The 16,613-nt window shown below is 47.2% G+C and overlaps 1 protein-coding gene across 3 annotated transcripts in view; it reads right to left on the bottom strand.

The window, feature by feature from the left end:
* Positions 1–8,997, bottom strand: part of ints15 (integrator complex subunit 15) — a 37,432-nt gene extending 28,435 nt beyond the window's left edge. Inside the window, exons 1-4 of one of the 3 annotated variants that reach the window (XM_071390298.1) lie at positions 8,845–8,997; positions 7,749–7,815; positions 5,859–5,966; positions 1,137–1,251 (exon numbers count right to left, since the gene is read on the bottom strand). In XM_071390298.1, coding sequence (XP_071246399.1) covers positions 1,137–1,251; positions 5,859–5,966; positions 7,749–7,808 — 283 coding nt within the window. In that variant the 5' untranslated portion in view covers positions 7,809–7,815; positions 8,845–8,997. Of the gene's footprint in view, positions 1–1,136; positions 1,252–1,415; positions 1,472–1,653; positions 1,702–5,858; positions 5,967–7,748; positions 7,816–8,844 lie in introns of those variants that run through there. The other 2 variants (XM_071390300.1, XM_071390299.1) reach the window with 2 other exon arrangements.
* Positions 8,998–16,613: the final 7,616 nt, after the last annotated feature.

Here is a 16,613-nt window from a genome sequence, read left to right as displayed (position 1 = left end):
GTGAACAGATGAGTTAGGGTCAGGGTTAAAGATCACCTTGTAGAGTGAACAGATGAGTTAGGGTCAGGGGTTAAAGATCACCTTGTAGAGTGAACAGGGCAGAGAAGATGAGTTAGGGTCAGGGGTTAAAGATCACCTTGTAGAGTGAACAGGGCAGAGAAGATGAGTTAGGGTCAGGGGTTAAAGATCACCTTGTAGAGTGAACAGATGAGTTAGGGTCAGGGTTAAAGATCACCTTGTAGAGTGAACAGATGAGTTAGGGTCAGGGTTAAAGATCACCTTGTAGAGTGAACAGATGAGTTAGGGTCAGGGGTTAAAGATCACCTTGTAGAGTGAACAGGGCAGAGAAGATGAGTTAGGGTCAGGGGTTAAAGATCACCTTGTAGAGTGAACAGGGCAGAGAAGATGAGTTAGGGTCAGGGTTAAAGATCACCTTGTAGAGTGAACAGATGAGTTAGGGTCAGGGTTAAAGATCACCTTGTAGAGTGAACAGATGAGTTAGGGTCAGGGGTTAAAGATCACCTTGTAGAGTGAACAGGGCAGAGAAGATGAGTTAGGGTCAGGGTTAAAGATCACCTTGTAGAGTGAACAGATGAGTTAGGGTCAGGGTTAAAGATCACCTTGTAGAGTGAACAGATGAGTTAGGGTCAGGGGTTAAAGATCACCTTGTAGAGTGAACAGGGCAGAGAAGATGAGTTAGGGTCAGGGTTAAAGATCACCTTGTAGAGTGAACAGATGAGTTAGGGTCAGGGTTAAAGATCACCTTGTAGAGTGAACAGATGAGTTAGGGTCAGGGTTAAAGGTCACCTTGTAGAGTGAACAGGGCAGAGAAGATGAGTTAGGGTCAGGGGTTAAAGATCACCTTGTAGAGTGAACAGGGCAGAGAAGATGAGTTAGGGTCAGGGTTAAAGATCACCTTGTAGAGTGAACAGGGCAGAGAAGATGAGTTAGGGTCAGGGGTTAAAGGTCACCTTGTAGAGTGAACAGGGCAGAGAAGATGAGTTAGGGTCAGGGGTTAAAGGTCACCTTGTAGAGTGAACAGGGCAGAGAAGATGAGTTAGGGTCAGGGGTTAAAGGTCACCTTGTAGAGTGAACAGGGCAGAGAAGATGAGTTAGGGTCAGGGGTTAAAGGTCACCTTGTAGAGTGAACAGGGCAGAGAAGATGAGTTGTCTCACAGCGTCTCGACTCTGTTCCTGGAAACAGCTGCACATGATCTCCAACAGCTGCAGCTCCTGTAAGGCACTCATCCTCTACACACACACACACACACACACACACACACACACACACACACACACACACACACACACACACACACACACACACACACACACACACACACACACACACACAGTTGTGAAACCATTGAGACATGACAAAGGCAACATTAAGAGTGTGTGTGTGTGTGTGTTACCCTGTGCAGTATAAACTCCTCCACTAGTTCCAGAGTGTGTGTGTGTGTGTGTGTGTGTGCAGTATAAACTCCTCCACCAGTTCCAGAGTGTGTGTGTGTGTGTGTGTGTGTGGTACCCTGTGCAGTATAAACTCCTCCACTAGTTCCAGAGTGTGTGTGTGTGTGTGTGTGTGGTACCCTGTGCAGTATAAACTCCTCCACTAGTTCCAGAGTGTGTGTGTGTGTGTGTGTGTGGTACCCTGTGCAGTATAAACTCCTCCACCAGTTCCAGAGTGTGTGTGTGTGTGTGTGGTACCCTGTGCAGTATAAACTCCTCCACTAGTTCCAGAGTGTGTGTGTGTGTGTGTGTGTTACCCTGTGCAGTATAAACTCCTCCACTAGTTCCAGAGTGTGTGTGTGTGTTACCCTGTGCAGTATAAACTCCTCCACTAGTTCCAGAGTGTGTGTGTGTGTGTGTGTGTGTGTTACCCTGTGCAGTATAAACTCCTCCACCAGTTCCAGAGTGTGTGTGTGTGTGTGTGTGTGTGTGTGTGTGGTACCCTGTGCAGTATAAACTCCTCCACTAGTTCCAGAGTGTGTGTGTGTGTGTGTGTCAAATCAAATCAAATTTTATTAGTCACATACACATGGTTAGCAGATGTTAATGCGAGTGTAGCGAAATGCTTGTGCTTCTAGTTCCGACAATGCAGTAATAACCAACAAGTAATCTAACCTAACAATTCCACAACTACTACCTTACACACACACACAAGTGTAAAGGGATAAAGAATATGTACATAAAGATATATGGATGAGTGATGGTACAGAACGGCATGGCAGATGCAGTAGATGGTATAGAGTACAGTATATACATATGAGATGAGTACTGTAGGGTATGTAAACATAAAGTGGCATAGTTTAAAGTGGCTAGTGGTACATGTATTACATAAAGATGGCAAGATGCAGTAGATGATATAGAGTACAGTATATACATATGAGATGGGTAATGTAGGGTATGTAAACATTATATTAAGTGGCATTGTTTAAAGTGGCTAGTGGTACATTTTTACATAATTTCCATCAATTCCCATTTTTAAAGTGGCTGGAGTTGAGTCAGTATGTTGGCAGCGGCCGCTAAATGTTAGTGGTGGCTGTTTAACAGTCTGATGGCCTTGAGATAGAAGCTGTTTTTCAGTCTCTCGGTCCCTGCTTTGATGCACCTGTACTGACCTCGCCTTCTGGATGATAGCGGGGTGAACAGGCAGTGGCTTGGGTGGTTGTTGTCCTTGATGATCTTTATGGCCTTCCTGTGACATCGGGTGGTGTAGGTGTCCTGGAGGGCAGGTAGTTTGCCCCCGGTGATGCGTTCTGCAGACCTCACTACCCTCTGGAGAGCCTTACGGTTGTGGGCGGAGCAGTTGCCGTACCAGGCGGTGATACAGCCCGACAGGATGCTCTCGATTGTGCATCTGTAGAAGTTTGTGAGTGCTTTTGGTGACAAGCCGAATTTCTTCAGCCTCCTGAGGTTGAAGAGGCGCTGCTGCGCCTTCTTCACAACGCTGTCTGTGTGGGTGGACCAATTCAGTTTGTCCGTGATGTGTACACCGAGGAACTTAAAACTTTCCACCTTCTCCACTACTGACCCGTCAATGTGGATAGGGGGGTGCTCCCTCTGCTGTTTCCTGAAGTCCACAATCATCTCCTTTGTTTTGTTGACGTTGAGTGTGAGGTTATTTTCCTGACACCACACTCCGAGGGCCCTCACCTCCTCCCTGTAGGCCGTCTCGTCGTTGTTGGTAATCAAGCCTACCACTGTAGTGTCATCCGCAAACTTGATGATTGAGTTGGAGGCGTGCATGGCCACGCAGTCGTGGGTGAACAGGGAGTACAGGAGAGGGCTCAGAACGCACCCTTGTGGGGCCCCAGTGTTGAGGATCAGCGGGGTGGAGATGTTGTTACCTACCCTCACCACCTGGGGGCGGCCCGTCAGGAAGTCCAGGACCCAGTTGCACAGGGCGGGGTCGAGACCCAGGGTCTCGAGCTTGATGACGAGTTTGGAGGGTACTATGGTGTTAAATGCTGAGCTGTAATCGATGAACAGCATTCTCACATGGGTAATCCTCTTGTCCAGATGGGTTAGGGCAGTGTGCAGTGTGGTTGCGATTGCGTCGTCTGTGGACCTATTGGGTCGGTAAGCAAATTGGAGTGGGTCTAGGGTGTCCGGTAGGGTGGAGGTGATATGGTCCTTGACTAGTCTCTCAAAGCACTTCATGATGACGGAAGTGAGTGCTACGGGGCGGTAGTCGTTTAGCTCAGTTACCTTAGCTTTCTTGGGAACAGGAACAATGGTGGCCCTCTTGAAGCATGTGGGAACAGCAGACTGGGATAAGGATTGATTGAATATGTCCGTAAACACACCAGCCAGCTGGTCTGCGCATGCTCTGAGGACGCGGCTGGGAATGCCGTCTGGGCCTGCAGCCTTGCGAGGGTTAACACGTTTAAATGTTTTACTCACCTCGGCTGCAGTGAAGGAGAGCCCGCAGGTTTTGGTAGGGGGCCGTGTCAGTGGCACTGTATTGTCCTCAAAGCGGGCAAAAAAGTTGTTTAGCCTGTCTGGGAGCAAGACATCCTGGTCCGCGACGGGGCTGGTTTTCTTTTTGTAATCCGTGATTGACTGTAGACCCTGCCACATACCTCTTGTGTCTGAGCTGTTGAATTGCGACTCGATTTTGTCTCTGTACTGGGACTTAGCCTGTTTGATTGCCTTGCGGAGAGAATAGCTACACTGTTTGTATTCGGTCATGCTTCCGGTCACCTTGCCCTGGTTAAAAGCAGTGGTTCGCGCTTTCAGTTTCACGCGAATGCTGCCGTCAATCCACGGTTTCTGGTTTGGGAATGTTTTAATCGTTGCTGTGGGTACGACATCGTCAATGCACTTCCTAATGAACTCGCTCACCGAATCAGCATATTCGTCAATATTGTTGTTGGACGCAATGCGGAACATATTCCAATCCGCGTGATCGAAGCAGTCTTGAAGCGTGGATTCAGATTGGTCGGACCAGCGTTGAACAGACCTGAGCGCGGGAGCTTGTTGTTTTAGTTTCTGTTTGTAGGCTGGAATCAACAAAATGGAGTCGTGGTCAGCTTTTCCGAAAGGGGGGCGGGGGAGGGCCTTATATGCGTCGCGGAAATTAGTATAACAATGATCTAGGGTTTTTCCAGCCCTGGTAGCACAATCGATATGCTGATAGAATTTAGGGAGTTTTGTTTTTAGATTAGCCTTGTTAAAATCCCCAGCTACGATGAATGCAGCCTCAGGGTGTGTGGTTCCCAGTTTACAAAGAGTCAGATAAAGTTCGTTCAGGGCCATCGATGTGTCTGCTTGGGGGGGAATATATACGGCTGTGATTATGATTGAAGAGAATTCCCTTGGTAGATAATGCGGTCGACATTTGATTGTGAGGAGTTCTAGATCAGGTGAACAGAATGACTTGAGTTCCTGTGTGTTGTTATGATGATCACACCACGTCTCGTTAATCATAAGGCATACCCCCCCGCCCCTCTTCTTACCAGAAAGATGTTTGTTTCTGTCGGCGCGATGCATGAAGAAACCAGCTGGCTGCACCGACTCCGTTAGCGTCTCTTGAGTTAGCCATGTTTCCGTGAAGCAGAGCACGTTGCAATCCCTGATGTCTCTCTGGAATGCTACCCGTGCTCGGATTTCATCAACCTTATTGTCAAGAGACTGGACATTGCGAGTAGTATGCTAGGGAGTGGAGCGCGATGTGCCCGTCTCCGAAGCCTGACCACGAGACCGCCTCGTTTGCCCCTTTTACGGCGTCGCACAGGGTCGCCGGCTGGGATCAGATCCATTGTATTGGGTGGAAGGCAAAACACTGGATCCGTTTCGGGAAAGTCATATTCCTGGTAGGAACGATGATGAGTTGACGTTAATCGTATATTCAGTAGTTCCTCCCGACTGTATGTAATGAAACCTAAGATTACCTGGGGTACCGATGTAAGAAATAACACATAAAAAAACAAAATACTGCATATTTTCCAAGGAACGCGAAGCGAGGCGGCCATCTCTTTTTCGGCGCCGGAAGTTGTGTGTGTGTGGTACCCTGTGCAGTATAAACTCCTCCACCAGTTCCAGAGTGTGTGTGTGTGTGTGGTACCCTGTGCAGTATAAACTCCTCCACCAGTTCCAGAGTGTGTGTGTGTGTGTGTGGTACCCTGTGCAGTATAAACTCCTCCACTAGTTCCAGAGTGTGTGTGTGTGTGGTACCCTGTGCAGTATAAACTCCTCCACTAGTTCCAGAGTGTGTGTGTGTGTGTGTGTGTGTGTGTGTGTGTGTGTGTGGTACCCTGTGCAGTATAAACTCCTCCACTAGTTCCAGAGTGTGTGTGTGTGTGTGTGTGTGTGTGTGTGTGTGTGTGTGTGTGTGTGTGTGTGTGTGGTACCCTGTGCAGTATAAACTCCTCCACTAGTTCCAGAGTGGTCGTGTCCACCGAGGGGGAGGGGTTATTCTGAACCTGGCCAGACAGGTAGATATCCAGATGGTACAGCACCTGAAACACATTAATAACCAATAACAGGGCTGAGGGGGGGAGGGTGTTAATACATTAATAACCAATAACAGGGCTGCCTCCAACTAACCTAGAATCATTACAACACAACAGCAGACTGTTACTCTTTAGGGGCGCTCAGTAACACACAGTAACACACAGTAACACACAACAGCAGACTGCTAAATATCCAGACATGGTGAGAACCTCTTTAGGGGCGCTCAGTAACACACAGTAACACACAGTAACACACAACAGCAGACTGCTAAATATCCAGACATGGTTAGAACCTCTTTAGGGGCGCTCAGTAACACACAGTAACACACAGTAACACACAGTAACACACAACAGCAGACTGCTAAATATCCAGACATGGTGAGAACCTCTTTAGGGGCGCTCAGTAACACACAGTAACACACAGTAACACACAGTAACACACAACAGCAGACTGCTAAATATCCAGACATGGTGAGATCCTCTTTAGGGGCGCTCAGTAACACACAGTAACACACAGTAACGCTCAGTAACACACAGTAACACACAACAGCAGACTGATAAATATCCAGACATGGTGAGAACCTCTTTAGGGGTGCTCAGTAACGCTCAGTAACACACAGTAACACACAGTAACACACAGTAACACACAACAGCAGACTGCTAAATATCCAGACATGGTTAGAACCTCTTTAGGGGCGCTCAGTAACACACAGTAACACACAGTAACACACAGTAACACACAGTAACACACAGTAACACTCAGTAACACACAGTAACACACAACAGCAGACTGCTAAATATCCAGACATGGTTAGAACCTCTTTAGGGGCGCTCAGTAACACACAGTAACACACAGTAACACACAGTAACACTCAGTAACACACAGTAACACACAACAGCAGACTGCTAAATATCCAGACATGGTTAGAACCTCTTTAGGGGCGCTCAGTAACACACAGTAACACACAGTAACACACAGTAACACACAACAGCAGACTGCTAAATATCCAGACATGGTTAGAACCTCTTTAGGGGCGCTCAGTAACACACAGTAACACACAGTAACACACAGTAACACACAGTAACACTCAGTAACACACAGTAACACACAACAGCAGACTGCTAAATATCCAGACATGGTTAGAACCTCTTTAGGGGCGCTCAGTAACACACAGTAACACACAGTAACACACAACAGCAGACTGCTAAATATCCAGACATGGTTAGAACCTCTTTAGGGGTGCTCAGTAACACACAGTAACACACAGTAACACACAACAGCAGACTGCTAAATATCCAGACATGGTGAGATCCTCTTTAGGGGCGCTCAGTAACACACAGTAACACACAGTAACACACAGTAACACACAACAGCAGACTGCTAAATATCCAGACATGGTTAGAACCTCTTTAGGGGCGCTCAGTAACACACAGTAACACACAGTAACACACAGTAACACACAACAGCAGACTGCTAAATATCCAGACATGGTGAGAACCTCTTTAGGGGCGCTCAGTAACACACAGTAACACACAGTAACACACAACAGCAGACTGCTAAATATCCAGACATGGTTAGAACCTCTTTAGGGGCGCTCAGTAACACACAGTAACACACAGTAACACACAGTAACACTCAGTAACACTCAGTAACACTCAGTAACACACAACAGCAGACTGCTAAATATCCAGACATGGTTAGAACCTCTTTAGGGGCGCTCAGTAACACACAGTAACACACAGTAACACACAACAGCAGACTGCTAAATATCCAGACATGGTTAGAACCTCTTTAGCGGCGCTCAGCGCATCTCGACGTAGCAACGACTGGCGCATATCACTCATCATCAGGTCCCTGAAACACACAGTAACACACAGTAACACACTCATCATCAGGTCCCTGAAACACACAGTAACACACAGTAACACACTCATCATCAGGTCCCTGAAACACACAGTAACACACTCATCATCAGGTCCCTGAAACACACAGTAACACTCAGTAACACACTCATCATCAGGTCCCTGAAACAACACACAGTAACACACAGTAACACACTCATCATCAGGTCCCTGAAACACACAGTAACACTCAGTAACACACTCATCATCAGGTCCCTGAAACACACAGTAACACACAGTAACACACTCATCATCAGGTCCCTGAAACACACAGTAACACACAGTAACACACTCATCATCAGGTCCCTGAAACACTCAGTAAAACTCAGTAACACACAGTAACAATCATCAGGTCCCTGAAACACACAGTAACACACTCATCATCAGGTCCCTGAAACACACAGTAACACTCAGTAACACACTCGTCATCAGGTCCCTGAAACACACAGTAACACACAGTAACACACTCATCATCAGGTCCCTGAAACACACAGTAACACACAGTAACACTCATCATCAGGTTCCTGAAACACACAGTAACACACTCATCATCAGCTCCATTAAACAACACACAGTAACACACAGTAACACAAAACTACAATACTCTCTGCCTAATAACCATGATAGGAGGCTAACGGTTCCTAACGTTAGCTAACGTTAGTTAGCTGCTTAACAAGCAAACCACGGAGAGGCTAGTTTTGCTCGGTTTGTTTGTATCCCACAAGTTAACTAACGTTAGTTAGCTGCTTAACAAGCAAACCACGGAGAGGCTAGTTTTGCTCGGTTTGTTTGTATCCCACAAGTTAACTAACGTTAGTTAGCTGCTTAACAAGCAAACCACAGAAAGAGGCTAGTTTTGCTCGGTTTGTTTGTATCCCACAAGCTAACTAGCTAAGGTTGCTGTTAATTGCTTTTATTACAACGTAGCAAGGGTATGTGTAACTACACGAGTTACGCAGTTAATATATAAACGCTTTCTTACCTTGAAAGAGAGATATTTGAAACCAACAAGGTGCATACCCCGCTGTTTACACATTCAACTACGGAAACCCATGAAGTACAAACAGCACGCGGAGGAGAGGAGAACTGCCCTGTCTGTCACAACGTGTTTGGTTCTGTGCTTCTTCTTCGATGGGGTTTATCGGCATCCAACGTTTGTTTATGTTCTGATGAGGTTTATCGGCCTCCAACGTTTGATTATGTTAGTTGGTACTGAACCAGAAAACACACAGAGTATGATGACAGATAGTTCTACATTTAACTGACTTTACCTCCAGTGGAAACTAATCGGCTGCTGGCTGCTTAACCAAATGGATATATGGGTTTATCTAAAATCAATTCACATTCTATTGGTCCATACACATATTTAGCAGATGTTGCATAATATCTAACAATTCACAACAATACACACAAATAGTAATTCTATTGGTCCATACACATATTTAGCAGATGTTGCATAATATCTAACAATTCACAACAATACACACAAATAGTAATTCTATTGGTCCATACACATATTTAGCAGATGTTGCATAATATCTAACAATACACACAAATAGTTTGAGGACAGTTTTCTCCTCCTCTCTGTTCATCTCCTCCCATTGGTGAGAGTATCGTTTGCTAGGAATTAGCTCTCAGTTGAGAGGAATAAGGAGAGGAGACGAGGGGAATAAGGAGAGGAGACGAGGGGAATAAGGAGAGGAGACGAGAGGAATAAGGAGAGGAGACGAGGGGAATAAGGAGAGGAGACGAGGGGAATAAGGAGAGGAGACGAGGGGAATAAGGAGAGGAGACGAGGGGAATAAGGAGAGGAGACGAGAGGAATAAGGAGAGGAGACGAGAGGAATAAGGAGAGGAGACGAGGGGACTAAGGAGAGGAGACGAGGGGAATAAGGAGAGGAGACGAGGGGAATAAGTAGAGGAGACGAGGGGAATAAGGAGAGGAGACGAGGGGAATAAGGAGAGGAGACGAGGGGAATAAGGAGAGGAGACGAGGGGAATAAGGAGAGGAGACGAGGGGAATAAGGAGAGAAGATAAATCAAATTAAACTTTATTTGTTACATGAATACAACAAGTGTAGACCTTACTGTGAAATGCACCGAATACAACAAGTGTAGACCTTACTGTGAAATGCACCGAATACAACAAGTGTAGACCTTACTGTGAAATGCACCGAATACAGCAAGTGTAGACCTTACTGTGAAATGCTGAATACAGCAAGTGTAGACCTTACTGTGAAATGCTCACTGACCAGCCCTTAACCAACAGGTGTAGACCTTACTGTGAAATGCTTAACCAAAAGAGCAGTTCGAGAAGAGTTTAGAAAATATCTACCAAATAAACTAAAGTAAAAAATAATAAAAAGTAACACAATAAAATAACGAGGCTATATACAGGGGGTACCGGTACAGAGTCAGTGTGGAGGCTATATACAGGGGGTACCGGTACAGAGTCAATGTGGAGGCTAGATACAGGGGGTACCGGTACAGAGTCAATGTGGAGGCTAGATAGAGGGGGTACCGGTACAGAGTCAATGTGGAGGAGGCTATATACAGGGGGGTACCGGTACAGAGTCAATGTGGAGGCTATATACAGGGGGTACCGGTATACAGGGGGTACCGGTACCGAGTCAGTGTGGAGGCTATATACAGGGGGTACCGGTACAGAGTCAATGTGGAGGCTATATACAGGGGGTACCAGTACAGAGTCAATGAGGAGGCTATATACAGGGGGTACCGGTACAGAGTCAATGAGGAGGCTATATACAGGGGGTACCGGTACAGAGTCAATGTGGAGGCTATATACAGGGGGGGGGATACCGGGTCAGTGTGGAGGCTATATACAGGGGGTACCGGTACAGAGTCAATGTGGAGGCTATATACAGGGGGTACCGGTACCGAGTCAGTGTGGAGGCTATATACAGGGGGTACCGGTACAGAGTCAATGTGGAGGCTATATACAGGGGGTACCGGTACAGAGTCAATGTGGAGGTTATATACAGGGGGTACCGGTACAGAGTCAATGTGGAGGCTATATACAGGGGGTACCGGTACAGAGTCAATGTGGAGGCTATATACAGGGGGTACCGGTACAGAGTCAATGTGGAGGCTATATACAGGGGGTACCGGTATAGAGTCAATGTGGAGGCTATATACAGGGGGTACCGGTACAGAGTCAATGTGGAGGCTATATACAGGGGGTACCGGTACAGAGTCAGTGTGGAGGCTATATACAGGGTGTACCGGTACAGAGTCAATGTGGAGGCTATATACAGGGGGTACCGGTACCGAGTCAGTGTGGAGGCTATATACAGGGGGTACCGGTACAGATTCAATGTGGAGGCTATATACAGGGGGTACCGGTACAGAGTCAGTGTGGAGGCTATATACAGGGGGTACCGGTAGAGTCAATGTGGAGGCTATATACAGGGGGTACCGGTATACAGGGGGTACCGGTACAGAGTCAGTGTGGAGGCTATATACAGGGGGTACCGGTATACAGGGGGTACCGGTACAGAGTCAATGTGGAGGCTATATACAGGGGGTACCGGTATAGAGTCAATGTGGAGACTATATACAGGGGGTACCGGTACAGAGTTAATGTGGAGGCTAGATACAGGGGGTACCGGTACCGAGTCAGTGTGGAGGCTATATACAGGGGGTACCGGTACCGAGTCAGTGTGGAGGCTATATACAAGGGGTACCGGTACCGAGTCAGTGTGGAGGCTATATACAGGGGGTACCGGTTCCAAGTCGATGTGCAGCGGTACAGGTTAGTCGAGAAATTTGTACATGTAGGTAGGGGTGAAGTGACTATGCATAGATAATAAACAGTGAGGAGCAGCAGTGTACATGTAGGTAGGCGTGAAGTGACTATGCATAGATAATAAACAGTGAGTAGCAGCGGTGTACATGTAGGTAGGGGTGAAGTGACTATGCATAGATAATAAACAGTGAGTAGCAGCGGTGTACAAAACAAATGGAGTCTTATGGCTTGGGGGTAGAAGCTGTTAAGGAGCCTTTTGGTCCTAGACTTGGCGCTCCGGTACCGCTTGCCGTGCGGTAGCAGAGAAAACAGTCTATGACATGGGTGACTGGAGTCTCTGACAATTATATGGGCTTTCCTCTGACACCGCCTATTATATAGGTCCTGGATTGCAGGAAACTTGGTCCCTGTGATGTACTGGGCCATACATACCACCCTCTGTAGCGCCTTACAGTCAGATGCAGAGCAGTTGCCATACCAGGCGGTGATGGAACCAGTCAGGATGCTCTCGATGGTGCAGCTGTAGAACTGTTTGAGGATCTGGGGACCCATGCCAAATCTTTTCAGTTTCCTGAGGGGGAAAACGTTTTGTAGTGCCCTCTTCACGACTGTCTTGGTGTGTTTGGACCATGATAGTTTGTTGGTGATGTGGACACCAAGGAACTTGAAACTTTCGACCCGCTCCACTACATCTCCGTCGATGTTAATGGGGGCCTGTTCGGCCCTCCTTTTCCTGTAGTCCACAAACAGCTTCTTTCTCTTGATCACATTGAGGGAGAGATTGTTGTCCTGGCACCACATTGCCAGTTCTCTGACCTCCTCCCTATAGGCTGTCTCATCATTATCGGTGATCAGGCCTACCACTGTTGTGTCATCAGCAAACTTAATGATGGTGTTGGAGTCGTGTTTGGACACGCAGTCAGTCGTGGGTGAGCAGGGAATACAGGACGGGACTAAGCACACACCCCTGAGTGGCCCCAGTGTTGTGGATCAGCGTGGCAGATGTGTTGTTGCCTACACTTACCACCTGGTGGTGGCCCGTCAGGAATTCCAGGATCCAGTTGCAGAGGGAGGTGTTTAGTCCCACAGTACTTAGCTTCGTGGGCACTGTGGTGTTGAACGCTGAGCTGTAGTCAATGAACAGCATTCTCACATAGGTGTTCCTTTTGTCCAGGTGGGAAAGGGCAGTGTGGAGTGCGATTGCGATTGCGTCATCTGTGGATCTGTTGGGGCGGTATGCGAATTGGGGTGGGTCTAGGGTATCCGGGAGGATGCTGTTGATGTGAGCCATGACCAGCCTTTCAAAGCACTTCATGGCTACCGACGTGAGTGCCACGTGGCGGTAATCATTTAGGCAGGTTACCTTCGCTTCCTTGGGCACAGGGACTATGGTGGTCTGCTTGAAACATGTAAGTATTAGAGACTCAGTCAGGGAGAGGTTGAAAATGACAAATGTGAATTATGGTATGTTTTGCCAAATGGAGGGCGGGGGAAAGCTTTGTATGCATCTCTGTGTGTAGAGTAAAGGTGGTCTAGAGTTTTTCTCCCTCTGGTTGCACATTTAACATGCTGGTAAAAATTTGGGTAAAACTGATTTAAGTTTGCCTGCAATAAAGTCCCCGGCCACTAGGAGCACCTCTTCTGGGTGAGCAATTTCTTGTTTGCCCTTATAGAGTTGGATGAGTGCTGTCTTAGTGCCAGCATCGGTCTGTGGTGGTAAATAGACGGCTACGAATAATATAGATGAGAACTTTCTTGGTAGATAGTGTGGTCTACAGCTTATCATAAGGTACTCTACCTCAGGCGAGCAATACCTCGAGACTTCTTTAATATGAGACAAAGAGAGTGATACGGAGAAGACAAGGATAGGAATAAGGAGAAGAGACAAGCACATGAATAAGGAATGGAGGCAAGTTCTCCCATGTTCAACCTTCCCAAGTTCTCGCATGTCACACCACTTCTCCGCGCCTCCACTGGCTTCCAGTTGAAGCTCGCTACAAGACCATGGTACTTGCCTACAGAGCAGCAAGAGGAACTGCCCTCCCTGCCTTCAGGCTATGCCCACCTCTGGTCTCTAGGACCTCCCAACCCTTTCCCTGAAGCTAGGACAGAAGAGTCCCCCCTCCCTACCTTCAGGCTATGCCCACCTCTGGTCACTAGGCCCTCCCTCCCCTTTCCCTGAAACTAGGACAGCAGAGTCCCCCATCCCTACCTTCAGGCTATGCCCACCTCTGGTCTCTAGGCCCTCCCTCCTCTTTCCCTGAAGCTAGGACAGCAGAGTCCCCCCTCCCTACCTTCAGGCTATGCCCACCTCTGGTCTCTAGGCCCTCCCTCCTCTTTCCCTGAAGCTAGGACAGCAGAGTCCCCCTCCCTACCTTCAGGCTATGCCCACCTTTCCCGGACAGCAGAGTCCTTGCCCACCTCTGGTCTCTAGGCCCTCCCTCCCCTTTCCCGGACAGCAGAGTCCTTGCCCACCTCTGGTCTCTAGGCCCTCCCTCCCCTTTCCCTGAAACTAGGACAGCAGAGTCCCCCTCCCTACCTTCAGGCTATGCCCACCTCTGGTCTCTAGGCCCTCCCTCCTCTTTCCCTGAAGCTAGGACAGCAGAGTCCTTGCCCACCTCTGGTCTCTAGGCCCTCCCTCCCCTTTCCCTGAAACTAGGACAGCAGAGTCCCCCTCCCTACCTTCAGGCTATGCCCACCTCTGGTCTCTAGGCCCTCCCTCCTCTTTCCCTGAAGCTAGGACAGCAGAGTCCCCCTCCCTACCTTCAGGCTATGCCCACCTCTGGTCTCTAGGCCCTCCCTCCTCTTTCCCTGAAGCTAGGACAGCAGAGTCATTGCCCATTTTCTGGAAACATCTGAAATCCTACCGCTTCAAAGAATATCTTAAATAATCCCACAGCATCCCCCTTGCTCCTCCTCCTCATCCAGACCCCCCCAATGTTTAAAACAATTTATAATAACAATAAAAATAATATGCCTTTCGTGAACTAACACTTGACTTTCTTCCCCCTTACTAGCTCTGACTTTGCTGATAGTTATTTATTGAAGAAAAATGGACTTACTCTGAATCTTATATGTGGTTGTCCCACCTAGCTACCTTCAGACTATGCTTCCAATTGGCTCATTCATCCCCCCTCCTCTCCCCTGTAACTATTCCCCAGGTCATTGATGTAAATGAGAATGTGTTCTCACTCAACTTACCTGGTAAAATAAGGGTTAAATTAAAAGCTATCTTAAGATGAATGCATTAACTGTAAGTCGCTCTGGATAAGAGCATCTGCTAAATTACTCAAATGTAAATGTAACAAGGAGAGGAATAAGGAAATAAGACAAGAAGAAGAAGACACTTTAACTTCTTGTGGCTGCAGGGGAAGTATTGAGTAGCTTGGATGAAAGGTGCACAGAGGTGCCCAGAGTAGACGGCCTGCTCCTCAGTCATAGTTGCTAATATATGCATATTATTATTAGTATTGGATAAAAACACTCTGAAGTTTCTAAAACTGTTTGAATTATGTCTGTGAGTATAGTAGAACTCATATGGCAGGCAAAAACCTGAGAAACAATCCAAACAGGAAGTGGAAATTCTGAGGCTAGTCGAGTTTCAACCAAGATCCCATTGAAATCACAGCGAGATGTGGATGAGTTTGCACTTCCTACGGCTTCCACTAGATGTCAACAGTCTGTAGAACTTTGGCTGATGCCTCTACTGTGAAGGGTTACCGAATGAGAGGGGAATTAGTCAGGTCTGCCATGACCCGACCATTCTTTGAAATTGGCGCCCTGCACTTTCACTGGCTGTTGTCATATCGATCCCGTTACCGGGATTGCAGCCATAAGAAGTTAAAGAGATTCTCCGGTACTTTTCTATACTTACCAGTCATTCTTAAAGTAGCACCCACGAGCCAAAAGCCGAAAATTGAGTACCACATCACATATGTGCAGATATGTGCACCACTTCATTGGTCTCGCTCCGCTGCGTGTGCATCTTGCTAGCTGTCACTCAAATGGCGAGGGGCTGAAGCTCATTGGCTAGAACTCAAATTGCTAGGGGGGCTGGCCCACGTGGGGGGAAGTGTAGGGGAAAATTGAAAAAGCACAGCTTCCAGAAAAACAGTCGCTTTCAAGCTAGCGATTTCATAGCTAACTGAGGTAGGACAGTAATTCTGCTAATAGATTCAGCATGTATGAAGTCCACATACATATAGCTAGCGATTTCATAGCTAACTGAGGTAGGACAGTAATTCTGCTAATAGATTCAGCATGTATGAAGTCCACATACATATAGCTAGCGATTTCATAGCTAACTGAGGTAGGACAGTAATTCTGCTAATAGATTCAGCATGTATGAAGTCCACATACATATAGCTAGCGATTTCATAGCTAACTGAGGTAGGACAGTAATTCTGCTTATAGACTCAGTATGTATGAACTCCACATTGAAACATCCAGACTAAAGAGGATTAGATAATACATAGTAGTTGTTCCCAAGCATGTCTTTAAAAAGGTTTTATATATATTTTAACTTAACCTTTATTTAACTAGGCAAGGCAGTTAAGAACAAAGTCTTTACAATGACGGCCTACCTCAGCGACGCTGGGCCAATTGTGCACCGCCCTATGGGACTCCCAATCACGGACGGATGTGATACAGCCTGGATTTGAACCAGGGACTGTAGTGACACCTCTTGCACTGAGATGCAGTGCCTTAGACCGCTGTGCCACTTGGGAGCCCTTTAAGATGCACCTGGTGTGTATGAAACTAGTTTCTTAGGTCTGACAGCAGTGGAACTAGTATCCTAGGAACAGGGTTAGAAGTATCAGTGGAAGAAGACCTGGGGGCGAGGCGGCTGCTCAGGGATTACTTTCTCTCTCCTAGCGCCCTGGGACTACTTTCTTGTTTGCAACTACTCTGTGGTGTGGTAAGGCTGCTGCCTAGGTTACCCTAACACTGCTGCCTGGATGATGAGCCTTAGAAAATACTTAATA

Source organism: Salvelinus alpinus, chromosome 2, assembly GCF_045679555.1.
Source record: "Salvelinus alpinus chromosome 2, SLU_Salpinus.1, whole genome shotgun sequence".
NCBI classification, from domain to species: domain Eukaryota; kingdom Metazoa; phylum Chordata; class Actinopteri; order Salmoniformes; family Salmonidae; genus Salvelinus; species Salvelinus alpinus.
Note: the sequence above shows the minus strand (reverse complement) of the source record. Positions and strands in the feature narration are given on the sequence as shown.